This window comes from Eleutherodactylus coqui, chromosome 2 (genome assembly GCF_035609145.1).
Source record: "Eleutherodactylus coqui strain aEleCoq1 chromosome 2, aEleCoq1.hap1, whole genome shotgun sequence".
NCBI lineage: Eukaryota > Metazoa > Chordata > Amphibia > Anura > Eleutherodactylidae > Eleutherodactylus > Eleutherodactylus coqui.
In genome coordinates this window covers 322,742,183-322,767,941 of record NC_089838.1, presented here as the reverse complement: position 1 = coordinate 322,767,941, position 25,759 = coordinate 322,742,183, and the positions used below count along the sequence as shown (strand labels likewise).

At 41.2% G+C, this 25,759-nt stretch overlaps 1 protein-coding gene across 1 annotated transcript; it reads left to right on the top strand.

Moving 5' to 3' along the window:
- Positions 1-3,484: 3,484 nt before the first annotated feature.
- Positions 3,485-25,551, top strand: LOC136610880 (2-acylglycerol O-acyltransferase 3-like). The gene is made up of 8 exons (XM_066590079.1): positions 3,485-3,586; positions 11,624-11,719; positions 12,529-12,636; positions 14,883-14,953; positions 16,395-16,599; positions 17,366-17,540; positions 17,785-17,987; positions 25,360-25,551. The coding sequence occupies exons 2-8, from the start codon at positions 11,647-11,649 to the stop codon at positions 25,512-25,514; spliced, it is 990 nt and encodes a 329-aa protein (XP_066446176.1). The 5' UTR covers positions 3,485-3,586; positions 11,624-11,646; the 3' UTR covers positions 25,515-25,551.
- The last annotated feature ends 208 nt before the right edge of the window (positions 25,552-25,759 follow it).

The following is a 25,759-nucleotide window of genomic DNA, read 5'->3' as shown; positions in this document are numbered from 1 at the left end:
CGGTATGGCGGGCTGGAGAGGAGCACGGTATGGCGGGGTGGAGAGGAGCACGGTATGGCGGGGTGGAGAGGAGCACTGTATGGCGGGGTGGAGAGGAGCACTGTATGGCGGGGTGGAGATGAGCACGGTATGGCGGGGTGGAGATGAGCACGGTATGGTGGGGTGGAGATGAGCACGGTATGGTGGGGTGGAGAGGAGCACGGTATGGCGGGGTGGAGGGGAGCACTGTATGGCGGGGTGGAGAGGAGCACTGTATGGCGGGGTGGAGATGAGCACGGTATGGCGGGGTGGAGATGAGCACGGTATGGTGGGGTGGAGATGAGCATGGTATGGTGGGGTGGAGAGGAGCACGGTATGGCGGGGTGGAGAGGAGCACTGTATGGCGGGGTGGAGAGGAGCACGGTATGGCGGGGTGGAGAGGAGCACGGTATGGCGGGGTGGAGAGGAGCACGGTATGGCGGGGTGGAGATGAGCACGGTATGGTGGGGTGGAGATGAGCACGGTATGATGAGGTGAGGGATGCTATACACATAGACAATGTTCAGACATAAGCCGTATATTGGCTAAATCGGTGTGACTGCAGGGGGCGGTTGATGGTGGCTAGCAGTCGGTAGCACAGGGAGCATGTTATCAGGTGGAGTACAGAGGGGTTTGGTTTAGGGGATATGGTATGCCTCCCTGAAGAGGTGCGTTTTTAGAGCACGCCTGAAGTTTAGTGTGTCAGGGATTGCCTGGATAGTTCTGGGTAGCACAATCCAGAGGACAGGTGCTGCTCTGGAGAAGTCTTGGAGGAGGGAATGAGAGGTTCGAATTAAAGGGGCACTTAGTCTGATTTCGTTGGCAGAGCGGAGAGCCCGGGCTGGGTGGTAGATTCAGATGAGGGAATGAAGTAGAGGACAACAATCTGGAGACTTCTTCTGTTGTTGGTCTAAGTACAGACAGTGAGCAGGGGCTAGATGCAGTGCTGACCAGACTAGGGTCAGGGCTAGTCTGGGATTGGGAAGTTATTTCCTGATGGATGTCATCAATTTTCTTTTTGAAGTAAGCAGCCAGCTCTTCAGCACTGAGATCCGTCACTGGGGGCTGCAGTTTAGGGCTGAGAAGGGAGTGAAAAGTGTCAAAGAGCCGTTTAGGGTTGTGTGATAGTGAGGAGACGAGAGGTGAAGTAGACTTGTTTGGCGCGGTGGAGCGCGAGGTTGTAGGTTCTGAACTTGAATTTAAAGTGTAAAAAGTCTCGGACATTTGCGAATTTCTCCACAATCGTTCAGCACTTCTAGAGCACCGCCGGATGAAGCGCGTTTAAGGCTTGAGCCAGGGTTGGCGCGGTCTGCTTCAGATGGCTTAGGTGTCGGGGTGCGCCGCTTCATCCAGTTTGAGAACAGTGTTGTAATGTGCAGCAGCCAGGTTGGGGCAGGAGAGGAGAGAGAGAGATAGATCCTATCTAATATATATATAGCAGAGATAGATAGATAGATATACATCTATCTATCTATTTATCTATCTATCTATACATACATATATATATATATATATATAAAATAATCTTTATTTGTATAACGCCAACTTATTCCGCAGCGCTTTCAGGCATGGATAAATGCAAAACAATACAACAATTACAATGTGAGGTACATTGGGTTAGACACAAATGGGTTGGGGGTGGTACAGGAGGTGCAGGGGGTGGGGAAACAGGCAGTAGGACATTTCATGTACAGATCATTTATTAGAAGGCAAACAGGGTGGAGCACCATAGTGAGGGGCAGGGGACTAGGTCAGGAGATTTGGTATGCTTCCCTGAAGAGGTGCGTTTTTAAGGCACGTCTGAAGTTTCGTGCATCGGGAATTGTCCGGATGCCTTGGGGTAGAGCGTTCCAGAGGATGGGTGCTGCTCTGGTGAAGTCCTGTAGGCGAGCATGTGAGGTTCGTATTACAGGGGTGTTTAGTCTGAGGGTGTTAGCCGATCGGAGTGAGCCGGCTGGGTGGTGTACTGACAGTAGGGAGGCGATGTATGGTGGCGCAGCGCCATGCAGAGCTTTGTGAGTGAGGTAGAGGAGTTTAAATTTAGTTCTGCAGTGGATGGGCAGCCAATGCAGCGACTGGCACAGGGCAGAGGCGTCTGAGTAACGACTGGATAGGAAAATGAGCCTAGCTGCTGCATTTAGCATGGATTGGAGTGGAGCGAGTCTAGTGCGGGGGAGGCCAATGAGTAGCAAGTTGCAGTAGTCAAGCCGGGAGGGGATGAGGGCAACCACGAGCGTCTTTAGCGTGTCCGTGGTTAGGAACGATCGTATTTTAGCAATATTTCTGAGGTGCATGTGGCATGTTTGGACCAGAGATTGGATATGGGGGGCAAAGGAGGAGTCAGAGTCCAGTGTGACCCCAAGGCATCGGGCATGCCGTCTGGGGGTTATGATGGTGCCATACACTGTAATGGAGATGTTGAGGGGAGGTCAGTTGGAGAGCGGAAAGACAAGAAGGTCAGTTTTAGGGAGGTTTAGTTTGAGAAAAAGGGAGGACATAGTGATTATATATATATATAAGAGAGAGAGATATGTAGCGGAGCTGAACTTGTCATTTAGGAATCTGAGGCTGCACAGTGATAACTCATAGGGGTCCGATAATGCAGGACGATCACTTATAGCCACCTCATGACATCCTAATAAGCCTAATGACACGCTCAGCTCTGCTACATCTCTACAAAAGCCTTGTCACTGTAAAACCATCTTTCCCGGACCCTGCGGCATTTGTAACAAGGCAATGGTTTATTATGCAATCAGGTCCCCCCATATCTGCTGCTACAATTTGTTGGTGATCACCTGCAGACGATCAAGGGTTAAATGAGCTGTGCGTGTTTAAAAAACGTACAAGGGCAGAGTGCAAAAGGGCAGCACTTAAAGCCATGGAAAACAAGGCCAGGGAGGACGGAGGAGAAGGGGCGAAAATCAAAATTAGGCCTGATGGGAGAAGTTGGAGGCGTAGGGATAAAAGAAATCACTAAGATTATGGAGGTCTTAAAGGGCCATTAACCCCAAAAATGGGCGACTTACAAAAGTGACTCCTCGTCAGTTATTCTCTTAAAGGGTTAACCTCGCCGTAGGCTGTAAATGGCTGATAGCAGAGAAGAACAGATGGAATAAATCTACAATTTGATGGAAAACGATGGCAAAAAATGTTTATTCTTGATCTGAACCGCATAATTGCATCCAAATCTACTGGACTGCACAGGACGCCACCGCTAACTCTCTAGTTGTAAAACTACAACTCCCAGCATGCCCCGTATCTGATGGGGGTCACTACCCGTAATTATCACCTTGTCAAACTAATACAGGATGAATTCATTACAGCTGAAGGTGAATGTGGCGACAGGGGCTCATCTAGAGAACACATTGAAGGCCAGGGCTGTGGTGACTGAAGGGTTAAGCTGCAGGCTGTTCCGGGGTCACAGTCCTTATAGTCCATCGCTAACATGAGCAAAGTCCAGAGCATCCGATAATGAGATATAGGCAGCTGTAGGCACAGTGACACCATGAGCGCCGCTGCACACGAGGAAGTGTGACGCAGGTACAGGTGAAGGGCCACATATATACAGGTAATCCTACATCCAGGTGAGACGAGACTCTGTGTATTATATATCATGTGCCTATAGGTAAGAGCTGGATATACAGCTGACAATGATCATTGTGTACAGGTGATATCTGTATATACAGGTGACATCGGTCATTGTGTACAGGTGATGTCTGTATATACAGGTGACATCGGTCATTGTGTACAGGTGATGTCTGTATATACAGGTGACAACGATCATTGTGTACAGGTGATGTCTGTATATACAGGTGACATCGGTCATTGTGTGCAGGTGATGTCTGTATATACAGGTGACATTGGTCATTGTGTACAGGTGATGTCTGTATATACAGGTGACATCGATCATTGTGTACAGGTGATATCTGTATATACAGGTGACAATGATCATTGTGTACAGGTGATGTCTGTATATACAGGTGACAACGATCATTGTGTACAGGTGATGTCTGTATATACAGGTGACATCAATCATTGTGTACAGGTGATATCTGCATGTACAGGTGACATCAATCATTGTGTACAGGTTATATCTGTATATACAGGTGATATTAATCATTTTGTACAGGTGATATCTGTATATACAGGTGTCATCAATAATTGTGTACAGGTGATATCTGCATGTACAGGTGACATCAATGATTGTGTACAGGTGATATGTGTATGTACAGGTGACATCAATCATTGTGTACAGGTGATGTCCCTATATACAGGTGACAATCATTGTGTACAGGTTATGTCTGTATATACAGGTGACATCAATCATTGTGTACAGGTGATATCTGTATATACAGGTGACATCAATCATTGTGTACAGGTGATATCTGTATATACAGGTGACAATGATCATTGTGTACAGGTGATGTCGGTATATACAGGTGACAATGATCATTGTGTACAGGTGATGTCTGTATGTACAGCTGACATCGATCATTGTCTACAGGTGATGTCTGTATATACAGGTGACATCGATCATTGTGTACAGGTGATATCTGTATATACAGGTGACAATGATCATTGTGTACAGGTGATGTCTGTATATACAGGTGACAACGATCATTGTGTACAGGTGATGTCTGTATATACAGGTGACATCAATCATTGTGTACAGGTGATGTCTGTATATACAGGTGACAACAATCATTGTGTACTGGTGATGTCTGTCTGTATATACCAGTGACATCAATCATTGTGTACAGGTGATGTCTGTATATACAGGTGACATCAATCATTGTGTACAGGTGATATCTGCATGTACAGGTGACATCAATCATTGTGTACAGGTAATATTTGTATATACAGGTGACATCAATCATTGTGTACAGGTGATATCTGTATATACAGGTGTCATCAATGATTGTGTACAGGTGATATCTGCATGTACAGGTGACATCAATGATTGTGTACAGGTGATATCTGTATATACAGGTGACAATGATCATTGTGTACAGGTGATGTCTGTATATACAGGTGACAATCATTGTGTACAGGTTATGTCTGTATATACAGGTGACATCAATCATTGTGTACAGGTGATATCTGTATATACAGGTGTCATCAATCATTGAGTACAGGTGATATCTGTATATACAGGTGATATCAATTATTGTGTACAGGTGATGTCTGTATATACAGGTGACATCAATCATTGTGTACAGGTGATATCTGTATGTACAGGTGACATCAATCATTGTGTACAGGTGATATCTGTATATACAGGTGACATCAATCATTGTGTACAGGTGATATCTGTATATACAGGTGTCATCAATGATTGTGTACAGGTGATATCTGCATGTACAGGTGACATCAATCATTGTGTACAGGTGATATCTGTATATACAGGTGTCATCAATGATTGTGTACAGGTGATATCTGCATGTACAGGTGACATCAATCATTGTGTACAGGTGATATCTGTATATACAGGTGTCATCAATCATTGTGTACAGGTGATGTTTGTATATACAGGTGACATCGATCATTGTGTACAGGTGATGTCCGTATATACAGGTGACATCGATCATTGTGTACAGGTGATGTCCGTATATACAGGTGACATCGATCATCGTGTACAGGTGATGTCTGTATATACAGGTGTCATCAATCATTGTGTACAGGTGATATCTGTATATACAGGTAACATCGATCATTGTGTAGAGGTAATGTCTGTATATACAGGTGTTATCAATCATTGTGTACAGGTTATATCTGTATATACAGGTGACATCGATCATTGTGTACAGGTGATGTCTATATATACAGGTGACATCGATCATTGTGTACAGGTGATGCCATATGTACAGGTGTCATCAATCATTGTGTACAGGTGATATCTGTATATACAGGTGACATCCATCATTGTGTACAGGTGATATCTGTATATACAGGCGACATCAATCATTGTGTACAGGTGATGTCTGTATATACAGGTGACATCGATCATCGTGTACAGGGGATGTCTGTATATACAGGTGTCATCAATCATTGTGTGCAGGTGATATCTGTATATACAGGTGACATCCATCATTGTGTACAGGTGATATCTGTATATACAGGCGACATCAATCATTGTGTACAGGTGATGTCTGTATATACAGGTGTCATCAATCATTGTGTAGAGGTAATGTCTGTATATACAGGTGTCATCAATCATTGTGTAGAGGTAATGTCTGTATATACAGGTGTCATCAATCATTGTGTACAGGTGATGTCTGTATATACAGGTGTCATCAATCATTGTGTACAGGTGATGTCTGTATATACAGGTGACATCAATCATTTTGTACAGGTAATATTTGTATATACAGGTGACATCAATCATTGTGTACAGGTGATATCTGTATATACAGGTGACCCTGATCATTGTGTACAGGTGATGTCTGTATATACAGGTCACATCAATCATTGTGTACAGGTGATATCTGTATATACAGGTGACATCAATCATTGTGTACAGGTGATATCTGTATATACAGGTGACCCTGATCATTGTGTACAGGTGATGTCTGTATATATAGGTCACATCAATCATTGTGTACAGGTGATGTCTGTATATACAGGTGACATCAATCATTGTGTACAGGTGATGTTTGTATATACAGGTGACATCAGTCATTGTGTAGAGGTGATGTTTGTATATACAGGTGACATCAATCATTGTGTACAGGTGATGTCTGTATATACAGGTGACATCAATCATTGTGTACAGGTGATGTCTGTATATACAGGGGACATCAATCATTGTGTACAGGTGATGTCTGTATATACAGGGGACATCAATCATTGTGTACAGGTGATATCTGTATATACAGGTGACATCAATCATTGTGTACAGGTGATGTCTGTATATACAGGGGACATCAATCATTGTGTACAGGTGATGTCTGTATATACAGGTGACATCAGTCATTGTGTACAGGTGATGTCTGTATATACAGGTGACATCAGGTGAATGTAAATAAGCACTGCTAACTTTTTAGAATGAAACTTTCAGTTAATTAGTGAAGCTGGCCCGTGTTAACATGAAGCCATATCAGTAAAGACATCATTGTGGATATTTAACACTCGGGTCCAACACTGGTGAACGTTGGTGGTGGCAGCGATATTGAGCGCAGGGCTAGGCGGATTGCTGTAGAATTGTGACCGAAGGGGATGGTTGCTTGTCCGGTTGACGCCCAGAGTCTCGGCATGTTGGGTACCAATCACTCCCCCACCTAAGCCTCCCATCGCCTGCCTGACCCAGGGGATAAGCATCATTATGTTTGACAGGTGATGTCTTGTCATATCTTTATAAACTGTCATACATGCCTGTACAGGTGAGATTGGTCTGGTTGGTATATAAGGTTACGTTAGCGCCTCTCATTGATGAGAAGACGTCCCTGCATGTTCAGTCAAAGTACACTACCACAATGACTGATATCGATGTAGGCTACAACCTTGACCATAACCCACCATGACTTAGGCCACCTGCACATGACCGGGTTTGAATTGTGGAATCTGCTATTGTCTACCTCGTGGAAGATCTGTGGGATTCCGCACCAATTCAAACCAAGGGAGCATCTGCATGTCCGCTCACACCAGCGATTTTCCGCTTGCAGAAAAAAATTGCAGCATGCTCCATTTTTGCACAGACAACTTCCATTGAAGTCAATAGAACACGTCCGACCCGCGGCCCTTCCACAAATGACATTGTGGAGAGCTGGCGGATTCCGCATCATCGCTAGGCGATGACATGGGGAAAGCAGGAGTTAAAAAAAAATCTGTATTGCGCATGTCCAACGGTGAGCCATGCGGACCATTAGCAGTACAGATGAAGACAAATGACAGGTATGCGCAAACGTCGGCACATGGGCGGATTCCATTCATCTGCAGGCGGCCTTAGTAATTAGGAATTGCCTATTGAATATTTAAAGGGAAATTCCTACAGAATTCCCATGAATGAAGTTTGGTGAATAGAACGATTTAATATACAGTTCAGCTTTTCGGCCTGAGTCACACGGGGATATTGGCGCATGATACATCTATGCGCGTGATACGTAATAAATAGAACCCATAGATTTCAATGGGTTTGTTTACAAGCGTGTATTTTGCATTCACAATTCCGTTGCAGATAAAAGAAACCGTAGGGAAATAGAACATGTGAGACTAATTAGTCTAATTGGCCATTTCGATGTACAGGACCGCGGCTGGTGGCTTTATTGCACACGATTTGCTTGCATAAAAAGTATAGTTAAAAAATGCAGTTGTGCTTGGATATATGCTAATGCGCAAAAACGTGGTGCAGCGAGCAGAAGCCAGCAGGCTGTCCCAGTGGGTGCGCCATCTTTAACCTTGTCACAGTGGTTTCTGCCCAGCCTGAAATGGTGGCTCATGCAATAAGAGGGATAGTAATAGTGTTCTTAGCGATAACAATGAGAAGTTTGTGTAATGGCCGACGTGACGCCAGTGCCTTTGAACGTGTTGTGTTAGTGAAATAACAAGACGAGTCCCAAAGAGCTTTAGTAGAACCAAAGGCACACAGTTTACTTATACTTATTACTGAATACAAAGTCCACACTTTCTTTGCAGCAGGCATTAACTTCCACAACAGTTTGTGGGGGAATGGAGGGCTTAGTGCAGGCTCTCCAGGGCACACACTGATTTCTGACTGCAGGGACAAGTTACACTCACGATTGTGGTGCCTGCTTTCCTTCTAGCTTGTGTGGGGTCTGCCCTGGCTCAGATTCCTCTTGGCAGGGTAGAAAAAGACTCCCCTCTGACTTCCAGCTCTCCACGTCTAGATTTGCACAGACATTGACTCCTTTTCTTCAGACTCCTCTTCTCCCAACCTCCTCGGGGACTGGGCTCCGAGACTAGGCTAGGCTAGCCTGGACTAGGCTCGCCTACATCTGCTTCTTCTCACTTAGACTAAACTCTGTACTCTGTTAGACTACTTCTCTGAACTCCTTGAACCCCACCCATGCCCTGTCTTTTATACTCACCCAACTAACCAATCCTGGGCTAAGGAAATTCTTTCCACCCAATCCCATTCTTAGCTATGGGTGGCTGACAGGTAACAGAGTGGATATGGGTGCATTCTGCATAGTCATGCAGAGTTAGGGCTCACACCCACTTGCGTTTTTTTTAACGCTGCGATATCGCTGCGTTTTTTTTACATGATTGTCAATAGGACTTTCTAATGTTATAAACGCATCACAAGTTTGTGCTTTACGATTTTTGTGCGATGCGGTTTTAACATTAGAAAGTCTTATTGACAATCGCGTAAAAAAAACGCAGCGATCTCGCAGCGTTAAAAAAAACGCAAGTGGGTAGAAGCCCTAAGGGCTTTTACCCACTAGCGATATTTTTCCCTGCGATGTGACAGCGATGATTATGAAGCCAATGATTTTTAATGGTTTCATACTCATTTGCGATTTTTCCCTCCAGCTTCGCATCGCAGAGAAGAAATCCGCGATGTTGCTCAGTGTTTCCAATGGGACCAACCGCAGCAGCACTAGCCCCATTGAAAACATAGGGAGTATATCGCTGACTTCTGCCACAGCTGATGAATAGCGAAGTGCAGCCTGTAATTGGCTGAGTGCTCAGCCAATCAGCACAGCCCTTTCAGGAAGTGGGGATTTTTAAATCCCCACCTGCTGAAAGAGCTTGACAGCAGTGCAGGGGAGCCAGCCGGAGGACCCGCCTGAGCGACAAAGAGGTGAGTATGTAATATCTTTTCTTTTTCACCACATAGGGATGATTTTCAGGGAAGGGCTTATATTTTAAGCCATTTCCCAAAAATCATGCTGAGGGGGTTGCTTACAACCCACTGTTTTCAATGGGGCCGGCAGCAGCAGCGCCGCCGCCATTGACAGCAATGGTATAATATCACTGACTTCTGCCACAGCTGTCACAGCTGTGGCAGAAGTCAGCGATATACTCCCTTACGTTTTCAATAGGGTTGGCGCTGGTGCCACTGGCCCCATTGAAAACACTGAGTGATAAACCGCTAGTGGGTAAAAGCCCTTAGACAGAGACAACACCAGACATTAACACCAGTTAAGGCCAATACACATAGACCAACATTAAGACAAACCTACACATACCACATCGTCGGCTAATAAAGCGCTATGGGACCCCAACTCTGGGGTACTACACGTTGCACAAATGTGCGAGCAAATACACGTATGCTCCTGTGAATCCGGCCTAAGTCTTGAAAATCTAGACTTTCTTATTTATTGGCTGGAGTTATATAATATAGTTTTATGATTTTGGTCTAATATTGGCAAAACAGGCGGGGCTGTCACAATCAGGCCTGTTTTTTGCATTTTTAAAGGGGAAGGTGTCATCAGAAAACAACTTATTATATAAATCACATTTTTGTGTTAAAAATATTTTTTTTACATTTTTGGACACAATCTATTTAAAAAAAAATCCTACAATCCTGCATCTTTCACCCTGAGCACAGAGCCTGGTACTAGTCTGTCACTTCCTGATCCATAGAGAAAACTTTGCAGCCGTCGTCTCACTAACATCACAGGTAGGATGATACTGAGAGGGGACACCTGTATGTAGATAACACAGGAGCCAGCATTTACATTAGGTGATCAGCTGTGACCATCTGCTCCCCTCCCTGTAAAATGACCTCGGCACTGAGCATGTCTAGATCAGTCTCCATACAAGTCAATGAGTCCTCCCCTGTCCATTGTGTGAATGGCCCATGAAGCTGCTGTAAAGCATCTTTCTAAAGGCATTAAATGTAGCTCAGGCAGGTTGGCCGCCCCCAGACATGTACAGACAACAGGATAAAAACATTCCACAATCAGAAAATAAAAATTGATTAGAAAAATGGAAAATGTTTCTTTATCTGGTCCTAATTAAAGGAAACATTTTTTGGTGATATCATCCCTTTAAGATGGAGGTTGTGACTTAAAAAAGACCATTGAATTGTGGACATAGAGTTTTGGGCTTCGGACAGAGAACCTTTCATTTATATTGGTTCTATGGCCCTTTCATATAGGCAATGTAATCCTGGGCAGTGTTACCTATCTCCTTAAACACCCCAAGATGAGCAAATTAAGGTTGTGCTTTTCTTATCCCTTCAACAGAGCAGAAGACTCAGGTCTTTTTTCTATGGACCCTTTTCCTCTATGGATAGCTCAGGTTATAAATGGCCGTACTTCTTCACAATCATCGGTTGTTGACTCATATCATGTCATATCTTCTTTAACATATCCTCTTCCTAATTTCCAACATGAAACTGAAAACAGTTGCATCAAAGGAATCTACCCACATGGAATGCACATGGGAGCAGAAAACAGGCAACCCCATTATCCTTGACCCCAATACATGTATATAGTTGGAAGGGAAAATAACTGTCCAGGATTGGATGAACGATCCACCTATGGTAGCTGAAGTTGGGTTGGAAATGCTAACCCCAATGTGGGTAAAAGGGCAAGTCTTAGGGCTAAGAATGAGTGGACCATGAATCATTAAATACATGACCGATCCATCTTCTGAATTGAGGATGACTGAATTATATGGCTTGTGCTTCCATTGGCAGGTAACACAAGGACAAGGTCCAGGATGGAGGAGTCCATGAGGAAGCATGTCCTGGCAATTAGCGTTTTCCAGTGGGTGCTGACATTTCTTCTGATGGGTAAGTGGAAAGAAAGTTTAAGTCTACAACAACAAGTGTGCCATCCAATAGTCTGGAAATTCTATGGGTCATGATTGACCAATGATGAGGCTGACAAATTCTGTTTTATTTGGTGCATTTCATATCCAGAGAGAAACTGAGCTGGTCAACAGTTAAGTCCTGTAGACGCCAAACACTACTGACAGTTGGATCAGAAGCATCAACCTGGGAAGGAATTGTGGATAGTCAAGGCCCTAGAGTGCATGCACCTTCTGACCTCTCTACAATGGCCCCTCATTCCACCTTCTATGAAATGTTGTACAAAGAGGTCAACCGTCTCATCCGGTAGACACCATACATGCCTGTGCTGCCCAGCACATTACATTTTTGACTCCTATGTAAAAGTCTATTTCTCTCTAGAAGTTAACTGGCTGGAGGACAGGAGATTATCGTAAAGTACCTGCTTCATAAATCAGAGAACATAGTGAGAATCTCCTGTAGTAGATATTCTAGTCAGCCAGTCCAACATACAGACTTTAGAAGGCCCCTTGTTCTCGAGGCTCCTGGGCAGCTAAATCGACACCCCTATATCCTGAAATACTTTGTTTTACTGCGGTCTTTGCTTCTCCACCATCCAACTTTTCCAGTGTCTCTTCCACTCCTCAAATTATGAAACATCATCATATCAGTGGACAGGTCCTTGCCCCCTACAAGTTCAACACACTTCACTGCTGTTGTGCTGATTCCTTGGATCTTATTGGCTATTGGGTGTTATACATAGATGCTTTCATGCTACTGAATTCTAATACACTCGTTTTGCCTTCTCTCAGGGACATTTTTCACCATCCTCCTCCTGTATTTGTTGTTCACCTCATTCTGGATCATACCTGTGGTGTATTTTACCTGGCTGTTCAACGATTGGGAGACTCCGGTTAGAGGTAATCCCATCTACACATCACATTAAGGAAAGAATAAAAAAGTTCAGTGTGATTGCCATGGATTCCCCTAAACAAGTAATAAAAACAACCCAAAGGTAATTATAAGCAACCGAAAACAGTTTTATCAGGACCACGCAGGTTATATAAACACAGCTCTATCCTAAGTGATGGCGATGCCAAGTAGTGTTGAGCAGGCCTAAACAGTCGAACCCTGTTTGGGATCAAACCTTGCTAAAAGTTCGGTTCAGCGAGAACCTGAAGCTCGAGCAGTTCGTCTCGGCCAAACCCACTAAGATTATTCCTTTTCCTTCTTCCTACTCTTCTTTTTCCTCCTTTTCTTCCTCTTCCTCTTCCTCCTCTTCCAATTTCTTTTTCTCTTCCTCCTCCTCCTGCTCTTTGTCCTTTTTCTCCTCCTCATGGAATTAAAGATTTAGGGTTTTTGTAAAATTCCAGTTCAGTTCAAAATAATTCAGACCGAACCAAATGTTTTGCTCAAATTCAGCAAACTAGTCAAACAAAACTTTTGTAAAGTTCACTTATCAGTACCCCCAGGACATTCTCACATTATGTTGAGAATGATCCTGAGTTCACATGGATTTTCACCCTCAGAAATGTATGTTTTTTGATTGGTTTCATCAGGTTGAGTGGAAAAGCATACATAAGGCTTTAGGGGTAAAATTGCAGCATGATAAGGCTGTTCCCCTGGTCTACATATGTAATGCTCCATAGATTTCTAGGACTATCACTAGGATGCAACTGTCTTGTGCAGTCACCCTGTAGCACCATACCACATTTATAGCCATAGGTATGCATAATGTGTTCTTTGGACAATCAATCTGCAGCGTCCCGTAGGGTGACCCCGGACACATGGCATACGCTGAGGAGCTGGGAGGACAAGATGCTGCGTTATCACGGCAGCACTTACAACGCTCCCTCCCGGAGGGATGCACGCAGCCAAGGCCAGGGCAACACTGGACCTCTTGGCATGTGGATGCCCAATAAACATTAGGACAGGTGAAAGGGTTGTCACGGGTGACGCCACCATTCTGGCACCCACTGGCATGAATGTTAGCGGAGAAATAACTGAGCCACAGACAAGGTTGTAGTACCTCAGGTCCCCGGTAACGGTCAGGGCCTGGAATAACTTTACTGGGGGATAACTTCAAACAACACAAGGCAAAAATCAGCAGTATTCCAAGTGCAGGCAAAAGGAAAAGTATATACAGACAAATTTGACGATGAGTACCTCCACACAGCGATCCCAGACTTCAGGATGCCTGCGTGTGTGACAACTTAAGACGAGTACCTCCACCCAGTGGTCCCAGACTTCAGGACGCTTGGGTGTGAACAGCTGAAGAAGAAGAAAGAGTACCTCTGCACTGGGCCTTGAGAAAGTCTTAACTCACTGATTGCTCACTCTCTCTCTCTTTGGGGCTCACTCCATCTTCATGAAAAAGACAAGCACTCCGGGAAATCTCTCCTCCTCTTCCATGCTTCACTAGATGAGGGCTGAAGGTGCCCCCATGTAGCTGGACCTCCTGACTCCTGAAGACATGAACCATTTCCCGCTCTCAAACACTCACTTTTATAACCTCTCTCATACCACGTGACAGGACATAAATTGTTACATTTACCAGACAGTCAGCTCATATTTTGCAGACATTAACCCATCACACGTTGCAGCTCTGCTATACACATAACAGAATGACAAGACATTTTGCGCAGAGCATCAAAACATGACATGTATGACAATATGGAAGGGGCCAGGAAAGCATGTACTGGGCCACCACAAACCCATTGAGTTCAATGAGAGCTGCATGTGCAATTACAAATGACGGCCACTACACCAGGGTCATAGCAGCATCTTTTGCTCCGACCCCGGTGTATCCCGGCTGTGACAGTGCGCACTGCCTGGAAAACTTCTTTAAACTTTTATTTTGTTAATACAGAGGCTGCTTTGGCCTATATTTTTCTATCATCACTCGATGTCTTGTGTCTTTATTTGGTGGTACAACTGGGGAAAGTAAATGTGGAGCTTGGTGGAGGAGGGATGGAAGTAATGGATAATAGGGGGAAAGTGCATCCATGATACCCCAGTCATGGCTTAAACACCTTAGCTCCTTTGTTCTGGCCTTTATTGAGGATATTAGCTCCTGCATCCCAATAATATCTTCTGACCTAAAAATATTCAGACGCGGAATGCCATAGATAGGATTCGTAACGTTCTTCATGGTCTTGCTCGACAGGTGGTCGTAGATCAGAATGGGTGCGAAGATGGACAGTCTGGAAGTATTTCAGAGATTACTTTCCAATTAAGGTAATCTACCACTATCTCACTATTACCATCGGGCCACCAGCTTGGGTTTCCCTCTTGCTGACCATATGGATGATGTTTCCCCAGAATGTCCTGTCTTTTGCTTTGGTCTTCAGACTCGTTGTTCATGAGCTTGGTGATTGTCTCTAACCATTTCGCTGATGGTTTTCCTCTTTCTCCTTTACTTTGATCTCTTCTGGTCATGATCATCTTTTCTAATGAGTTGGATCTTCTCATCATAGGTTCATATTAAGATAAAGCTCTTGTTCTGTCTGAATGTGCTAAAAACTACATGAAATGACTATGTTCATCGTCTGCTGTTTTGTGTTTCTCCTCCTGTTGGTTCTAAAACTTTTTCAGTCTTAAAGTGTAAGGACAACCCCTCCCCTTTTCTTAACGCAGACCTGCTTCTGCTCCCTTGATGTTGCAGGCAGAAGCCGCTATGAGTAGCCACACATTTCCCTACAGTGCCTCCTGTTGAAAAAATAGAGTATTACATCTCACTTATTCAAATAAATACATGATCATATTGAGTCCTCCAGAGCAAGAGACATTCTTTTTAGAGTTTGTTCACACATCTGTTCTCAGTTTTGAGCAGCTCAGATGTACTTGGGGTTACGCTGTCTGAAACTAGTCAATTTCTCAGTTTGTGTAATGCTGTTACATGGATTTACCACACAAACTGCCTACAGGGAAAAACAGACACCCCTGCCAAAGTTTCTGATGATGATCACACAGCTCCTGTCACACAATTATAATAGAGGAGATCACAGCTCATCCTCCCGGCTGGATACTTATGGTCTGTAGCTTTTTTTAGGTGAATATAGAAGGTAATTATAATTAAACTGTTCCCTCAGCAAACAGAAATGGTAATAATATAATATTAATCTTTATTTGTATAGCGCCAACTTATTCCGCAGTGCTTAAATGATATAGCCTCTATCTAATGCTGGGCTAATGCATCATGGGATAGATTTGCAAGTGAAAGTAAAAAATCTCACTCTCAAGATGGTGTCTGATAAGTATCAGATAGGGCGCTGCACTGCATGGAAGTGGCTAGAATACACAAAGGACACTTAAACAGTATGACAGACATCAGGTGAAGGGGGCACTGATGGAAAAATGTGTTTTCACTGGAGTGGCCCTTTAAAAAGGTTGGTTGGTCTATGTCATAGACAATGACAATTGATTTTGGCATAATTAGGCAGAGGTGTGACTAAGCTTTCCTTCACCAGGAGAAAAGACTGTATTTGTCCTTAGGCCTGTACCTAAATATCCTAACAGAGGCAGAATGGCTTGTGGGTGGCCCTGCTGGCATCACATTCTACAGCATTCCTCACCAAGAGACACCCTAATAACTAAGTAGCAGTTTTTAGTATATTACCATATAAAGTCATTTATGCGCTTGTGAAAGTCTGTATTTTTGTTTGTTGAACCCCAACAGCTCGTTCAGACCGCTCCGCTCAGCCCCGACAGGAATTACGTACTCGGATGTCACCCCCATGGAATCTTTTCGGCATCATCTTTCTGTAACTTTGCTACCGAAGCCACTGGTTTCTCTGAAATATACCCAGGCGTCCGTTCGTGGCTGGCTGTTCTTGCAGGGCTCTTTAAGTTCCCTGTATACCGTGACTACATCATGTCGGCAGGTGAAGAGACTGTAGGTGACAACCATGCTCCCGTCCCTCCGATCTGCTGGTTCTGTGTTTTTCCTAGTCTTAGCCATCCAAGATGGCAGCCACAATCTTTAGACTACCTAATGCCCACAAGGCATTGTTAGTGTTAACTACTAATGTACTAGACCTGCTTTCTGATTGGCCAGAGTTTCTCATATGATTAGCATTAGCCAATCAGAGAACAGTGCACAGTGTGCCTTAGGCAATACCAAAAATTTCAGCAGCCATCTTGGATGGCCAAAACACAGCCTGAAACTGAGGGGCGAAAGAAGAGCAACTGCAGGTAATATAACTCCTACCCTTCCTATGTTGGAGCAGAATTTTGTCCTGATACCAGAGGGTCACTTTAATAAAACCCAATATACTAGATTAGGTGGATCAGTGCTGATTCTATAGGTCTTTGCTGCTGGACTTGTAGCATTTTAAATTGTTTTGAGGTGTTCAAAGTTGGAGTCCTCAGTCGATTGACATTTTTGTATAAAATCGTAGGAATAAGAGCAAATTACCAGTGAAGTACCACATAACAATAACCAGGTGGCGATGCAGAGTTGTAGCTTTCAATCATTGTGTAGTGTAATTTGTACACTATTCTAGTCAGGATTTGCATATGCCACAGTATATAATGTATATATTCCATATAGTGCCTTTTGTAATCATAAGTACTGTATTCTAGAAGTAATTTGCCCTCTTCTGTACCCCCTCACGGCCTCATGAACCTTTACCTTCACTTCTCGCCTAGGAGTTACCCCTGTGAGTAAAGACAGCCTGAAATACCTCCTGACCTTCTGTGGTACAGGCAATGCGGTCTTCATTGTAGTAGGGGGAGCGACAGAGTCCTTACAGAGCAGTCCAGGGGAGCATACAGTAACTCTGAGCAACAGGAAGGGCTTTGTAAGACTCGCCTTGGAAAATGGGTAGGTAACATCTTAAAGGGTAACTCCGCTTCTTTTATAGGACGTTCGCACAGACAATAGAATTCTTTATTACTTACTTTCCAGTTGTCTTATTTGTGGCCAAAACGCTTCTCCTGATTTGTATAATGATCAGATCGTGGGTGGGGCTTGGCCAAAGAAGGAGGAGTGGTCAGATTAATAGGGAGGGGTTTAATATTATTCGAGGCCAGTTTATCCACTTGGTAATTCACATTTTTGATTTCAGGGCGGACTTGGTTCCTGTGTACGCCTTTGGCGAGAATGATATCTATGAGCAAGTGCGTTTTGCTCCAGATTCCTGGGGCTGGAAACTTCAGCTTCTATGTAAGAAACATGTTGGTTTTGCCCCTTGTCTTTTTAAAGGCACAGGAGTGTTTGGGGGGAGCAGCTGGGGTCTTAACCCATTTCCTCGACCACTAACCAGTGTGGGTAAGTAATAGCTGATGATCAAAGCAACGATAAAAATGCAGCCCCTTTCAGGAGCTGCTTGGCACCGCTACAGTCACAATACTGTCCGTATGCCTATGTGCACTTTATTTCAATGTGTAAGAAGGGCCCGAGGACATCTCCGAGGGGCCTCTTACATGGAACGATTCTTGGCAATAAGGTCTGGGTGGTGTACTTTAACTCTGGGGGAAATGATCTGCAGCAAGGGGGGATAAAGTAGTGTACCTTATATTGGAAAGATATGATATGCGGTATGCTAGGCTAAGTTGGATATCTTTATGCTTCAGTGAGATGCTCTGCGGCGTGCCAGGATGAGCTGGTGAACATTATATCTGGGTGAGATGATCTGCGGCCTGCCAGGCTGAGCTGGTGTACACTACATCTGAGTGGGTGTAATTCTAGGTTATGGTAACATTAGACGCAGATTCTGTGTCATCTGGTTACAGAGATACCCAGGAGACAGATATATAGAGGACAATGCCAAGGAGAGAGGGGAGCGGGCACAGCTAGCGGCAGAGAGGGCACGAAACTGAGGGAGGGTAGAGGGGCTGCACCACAGCCTGGCGAAGGAGGGGGATCATGGAGAAAGAAAAGAAGAAGGAAAGAAAAGGAAATAAGACACAAAGAGAACGACACAGAGGACAGAGAGGAGAGGAGGGGGCGGCGAGAGACCGGGAGGGGGAGCAAGGCAAGAAAATCTGTTGCAACCAGCAAAACGGCAGGACAGATGGAATATACAGACGCAGGGGAAAAGGGAAATGTACAAGAACGGAAGATATTCATAATAATGAGTGTTTATAATAAATGTGGTGGAAGAGGAGGGGGTCATCTATATGTATGGGGGACGCCGCAAATACCCAAAACATGATGATGTGGATAACCAAAATGATTAATAAAATTCCCATGCACTTCCAGAAAAATACTACAATGGCCACAATTCAGATAGTTCTATCTGTAAGCTAATACCCACCATGTGGATAAGTATGATGAATCACTTATTTATGAATAGAATAATGAGTCAGCATAGAGCCAAAATATTCATGTTCTGTTTCACAAAGCAAGGAGTTTTTTCCAAAGATTATCAGCTATGAAGAAGAGAAGAGTAAAAGCCGATACAATATATTACACCAATGTTGCCTATGTAAAAGAATAAAATTACTGTAATACTGCCCCTATGTACAAGAATATAACTACTATAATGCTGCCCCCTATGTACAAGAATATAAGTACTATAATACTGCCCACTATGTACAAGAATATAACTACTATAATACTGCCCCCTATGTACAAGAATATAACTACTATAATACTGCCCTCTATGTACAAGAATATAACTACTATAATACTGTCCTCTATGTACAAGAATAGAACTACTATAATACTGCCCCTATGTACAAGAATATAACTACTATAATACTGCCTGCTATGTACAAGAATATAACTACTATAATACTGCCCCTATGTACAAAAATATAACTACTATAATTCTGCCCCCTATGTACAAAAATATAACTACTATAATACTGCCCCCTAAGTAAAAGAATATAACTACTATAATACTGACCCTATGTACAAGAATATAACTACTATAATACTGCCCCATTTGTACAAGAATATAACTACTAAAATACAACCCCCTACGTGCAAGAATACAACTACTATAATACTGCCCCCTATGTACAAGAATATAACTACTATAATACTGCCTCCTATATACAACAATATAGCTACTATAATACTGCCTCCTATGTACAAGAATATAACTAATATAACACTGCCCCCTTATGTACAAGAATATAACCAGCATAATACTGTTCCCTATGTACAAGAATAGTACTACTATAATACTGCCCCTATGTACAAGAATATAACCAGCGTAATACTGCCACCTATGTACAAGAATATAACCGCTATAATAATGCCACCTATGTACAAAAATAGAACTACTATAATACTGCTCCTACGTACAAGGATATAACTACTATAATACTGCCCCTATGTACAAGAATATAACTACTATAATACTGCTCCCTATGTACAAAAATATAATTACTATAATACTGCCCCTATGTACAAGAATATAACTACTATAATACTGCCCCCTATGTACAAGAATATAACTACTACAACACTGCCCCATATATACGAGAATATAAGTACTATAATACTGCCCCCTATGTACAAGACTATAACTACTATTATACTGCCCTCCAAAGTACAAGACTATAACTACTATAATACTGTCCCCTATGTACAAGAATATAACTACTATAATACTGCCCTCCGATGTACAAGAATATAACTACTATAATTCTGCGTCCTATGTATAAGAATATAACTACTATAATACTGCCCCCTATGTACAAGAATATAACTACTATAATACTGCTCCCTATGTACAAGAATATACCTACTATAATACTGCCCCAGATGTACAAGAATATAACTACTATAATACTGCCCCCTATGTACAAGAATATAACTACTATAATACTGCTCCTATGTACAAGAATATAACTACTATAATACTGCCCCTATGTACAAGAATATAACTACTATAATACTGCCTCCTATGTACAAGAATATAACTAGTATAATACTGCCTCCTATGTACAAGAATATAACTACCATAATACTGCCTCCTATGTACAAGAACATAACTACCATAATACTGCCTCCTATGTACAAGAATATAACTACTACAAAACTGCCCCTATGTACAAGAATATAACTACTATAATACTGCCTCCTATGTACAAGAATATAACTACTACAATACTGCCCCTATGTACAAGAATATAACTACTATAATACTGCCCCTATGTACAAGAATATAACTACTATAATACTGCCTCCTATGTACAAGAATATTACTACTATAATACTGCCTCCTATGTACAAGAACATAACTACCATAATACTGCCTCCTATGTACAAGAATATAACTACTACAATACTGCCCCTATGTACAAGAATATAACTACAATAATAATGCCCCCTATGTACAAGAATATAACTACTATAATACTGCCTCCTATGTACAAGAATATAACTGCTATAATACTGCCCCTATATACAAGAATATATCTACTATAATACTGCCCCCTATGTACAAGAATATAACTGCTATAATACTGCCCCTATATAGAAGAATATAACTACTATAATACTGCCCCCTATGTACAAGAATCTAACTACTATAATACTGCTTATTATATACAAGAATATAACTACTATAATACTGCCTCCTATGTACAAGAATATAACTACTATCATACTGCCCCCTATGTACAAGAATATTACTACTATAATACTGCCCCTATGTACAGGAATATAACTACTCTAACACTGCTCCTATGTACAAGAATATAATTACTTTAATACTGTCCCGTATGTTCAAGGATATAAGTACTATAATAATTGCCCCCTATGTACAAGAATATAAGTATTATAATACTGCCCCCTATGTACAAGAATATAGCTACAATAATACTGCTCCCTATGTACAGGAATATAACTACTATAATACTGCTCCTTTGTACAAAAATATAACTACTATAATACTGCCCCTTATGTACAGGAATATAACTACTTTAATACTGCCCCCTATGTACAGGAATATAACTACTATAATACTGCCCCCTATGTACAAGAATATCCCTACTATAATACTGCCCCCTATGTACAAGAATATAACTATTATAATACTGCCCCCTATGTACAAGAATATAACTACTATAATACTGCCTCCTATGTACAAGAATATAACTGCTATAATACTGCCTCCTATGTACAAGAATATAACTACTATAATACTGCCCCCTATGTACAAGAATATAACTACTATAATACTGCCCCCTATGTACAAGAATATAACTACTGTAATACTGCCCCTATGTACAAGAATATAACTACTATAATACTGCCTCCTATGTACAAGAATATAACTACTATAATACTGCCCCCTATGTACAAGAATATAACTACTATAATACTGCCTCCTATGTACAAGAATATAACTGCTATAATACTGCCCCTATATACAAGAATATATCTACTATAATACTGCCCCCTCTGTACAAGAATATAACTGCTATAATACTGCCCCTATATAGAAGAATATAACTACTATAATACTGCCCCCTATGTACAAGAATATAACTACTATAATACTGCTTATTATATACAAGAATATAACTACTATAATACTGCCTCCTATGTACAAGAATATAACTACTATCATACTGCCCCCTATGTACAAGAATATTACTACTATAATACTGCCCCTATGTACAGGAATATAACTACTCTAACACTGCTCCTATGTACAAGAATATAATTACTTTAATACTGTCCCGTATGTTCAAGGATATAAGTACTATAATAATTGCCCCCTATGTACAAGAATATAAGTATTATAATACTGCCCCCTATGTACAAGAATATAGCTACAATAATACTGCTCCCTATGTACAGGAATATAACTACTATAATACTGCTCCTTTGTACAAAAATATAACTACTATAATACTGCCCCTTATGTACAGGAATATAACTACTATAATACTGCCTCCTATGTACAAGAATATAACTACTATAATACTGCTCCTATGTACAAGAATATAACTACTTTAATACTGCCCCCTATGTACAGGAATATAACTACTATAATACTGCTCCTATGTACAAAAATATAACTACTATAATACCGATCTTATGTACAAGAATATAACTACTATAATACTGCCCCTATGTACAAGAATATAACTACTATAATACTTCTCCTATGTACAAGAAAATAACTACTATAACAGTGCCCCCTATGTACAGGAATATAGCTATTTTAATACTGCCCCCTATGTACAGGAATATAGCTACAATAATACTGCTCCTTTGTACAACAATATAACTACTATAATACTGCCCCCTATGTGCAAAAATATAACTACTATAATACTGCTCCCTATGTACAAGTATATAACTACTATAATACTGCTCCCTATGTACAAGAATATAACTACTATAATACTGCTCCCTATGTACAAGAATATAACTACTATAATACTGCTCCCTATGTACAAGAATATAACTACTATAATACTGCTCTTATGTACAAGAATATAGCTACCATAATACTGCCCCCTATGTACAGGAATATAACTACTATAATACTGCTCCTATGTACAAGAATATAACTACTATAATACTGCCCCCTATGTACAAGAATATAACCTCTATAATACAGCCCCCTATGTACAAGAATATAACTACTATAATACTGCTCCTATGTACAAGAATATAGCTACTATAATACTGCCTCCTATGTTCAAGAATATAACTACTATAATACTGCCCCTATGTACAAGAATATAACTACTATAATACTGCCCCCTATGTACAAGAATATAACTACTGTAATACTGCCTCCTATGTACAAGAATATATCTACTATAATACTGCCTCCTATGTACAAGAATATAACTACTATAACACTGCCCCCTATATACAAGAATATAACTACAATAATACTGCCCCCTATGTACAAGAATATATCTACTATAATACTGCCCCCTATGTACAGGAATATAACTACTATAATACTGCCCACTATGTACAAGAATATAACTACTATAATGCTGCTCCATGTACAAGAATATAACTACTATAATACTGCCCCCTATATACAAGAATATAACTACTATAGTACTGCTCCTATGTACAAGAATATAACTACTATAATACTGCCTCCTATGTACAAGAATATAACTACTATAATACTGCCTCCTATGTACAAGAATATAACTACTATAATACTGCCTCCTATGTACAAGAATATAACTACTATAATACTGCCCCCTATGTACAGGAATATAACTACTATAATACTGCCCCCTATGTACAAGAATATAACTACTATAATACTGCCCCCTATGTACAAGAATATAACTACTATAATACTGCCCCCTATGTACAAGAATATAACTACTATAATACTGCCCGCTATGTACAAGAATATAACTACTATAATACTGACTCCTATGTACAAGAATATAACTACTATAATACTGCTCCTATGTACAAGAATATAACTACTGTAATACTGCTCGTATGTACAAGAATATAACTACTATAATACTGCTCCCTATGTACAAGAATATAACTACTATAATACTGCCCCCTATGTACAAAAATATAACTACTATAATACTGCTCCTATGTATAAGAATATAACTACTATAATACTGCCCCTATGTACAAGAATATAACTACTATAATACTGACCCCTATGTACAAGAATATAACTACTATAATACTGCCCCCTATGTACAAGAATATAACTACTATAATACTGCCCCCTATGTACAGGAATATAACTACTATAATACTGCCCCCTATGTACAAGAATATAACTATTATAATACTGCCCCCTATGTACAAGAATATAACTACTATAATACTGCCCCCTATGTACAAGAATATAACTACTATAATACTGCCCCCTATGTACAAGAATATAACTATTATAATACTGCCCCCTATGTATAAGAATATAACTACTATAATACTGCCCCCTATGTACAAGAATATAACTACTATAATACTGCTCCTATGTACAAGAATATAACTACTATAATACTGCTCCTATGTACAAGAATATAACTACTATAATACTGACTCCTATGTACAAGAATATAACTACTATAATACTGCCCCCTATGTACAAGAATATAACTACTATAATACTGCTCCTGTGTACAAGAATATAACTACTATAATACTGCCCCCTATGTACAAGAATATAACTACTATAATACTGCCCATATGTACAAGAATATAACTACTATAATACTGCCCCCTATGTACAAGAATATAACTGCTATAATACTGCCCCCTATGTACAAGAATATAACTACTATAATACTGCCCCCTATGTACAAGAATATAACTACTATAATACTGCCTCCTATGTACAAGAATATAACTACTATAATACTGCCCCCTATGTACAAGAATATAACTACTATAATACTGCCTCCTATGTATAAGAATATAACTACTATAATAATGCCCCCTATGTACAAGAATATAACTACTATAATACTGCTCCTATGTACAAGAATATAACTACTATAATACTGCTCCCTATGTACAAGAATATAACTACTATAATACTGCCCCCTATGTACAAGAATATAACTACTATAATACTGCCCCCTATGTATAAGAATATAACTACTATAATACTGCCTCCTATGTACAAGAATAATACTGATATAATATTGCCCCCTATGGCCTAATATGTTCACTTAATTCATCCTCTTTCTTTACTTTAACCTTGGTATTTTCACTACAGTAGGGAGGCCAATTCGAGTACCGCACTCTCCGGTCCCATCAGAGGATGAAGTGGCTCATTATCATACACTGTACATAGATGGACTCAAGTCGCTGTTCGATGAGTACAAGGTCTCCTGTGGACTTTCCCCGACCGACATTCTGAAAGTTATCTGACTTTTCAGCTTTGTGCATTGGAAAGCTAGAACCAGAACCTGAACAGTGATGAACTGCAGACAAGGAGACCACGAGGACATCTGCCAGCACTTTAGGATGAGAAATAATTGTATCAATCAGTCCTTTTATGGACTTTCTATCCAACTAGGAGGGATTTTAAGGGATGTGTTGTGCTGTCAATAAAGCTTTGTGATAGCTATTGTTTTTATCTACACCTTGTTTCTTTGTAAGTCCACACCACATGA

Coding starts and splice junctions, on each gene's coding strand:
- LOC136610880 (XM_066590079.1), top strand. CDS start 11,647: ATGGAGGAGTCCATGAGGAAGCATGTCCTGGCAATTAGCGTTTTCCAG. Junction 14,954..16,394: donor GAGATTACTTTCCAATTAAG/GTAATCTACCAC, acceptor GAACCCCAACAG/CTCGTTCAGACCGCTCCGCT. Junction 17,988..25,359: donor TCGACCACTAACCAGTGTGG/GTAAGTAATAGC, acceptor TTTTCACTACAG/TAGGGAGGCCAATTCGAGTA.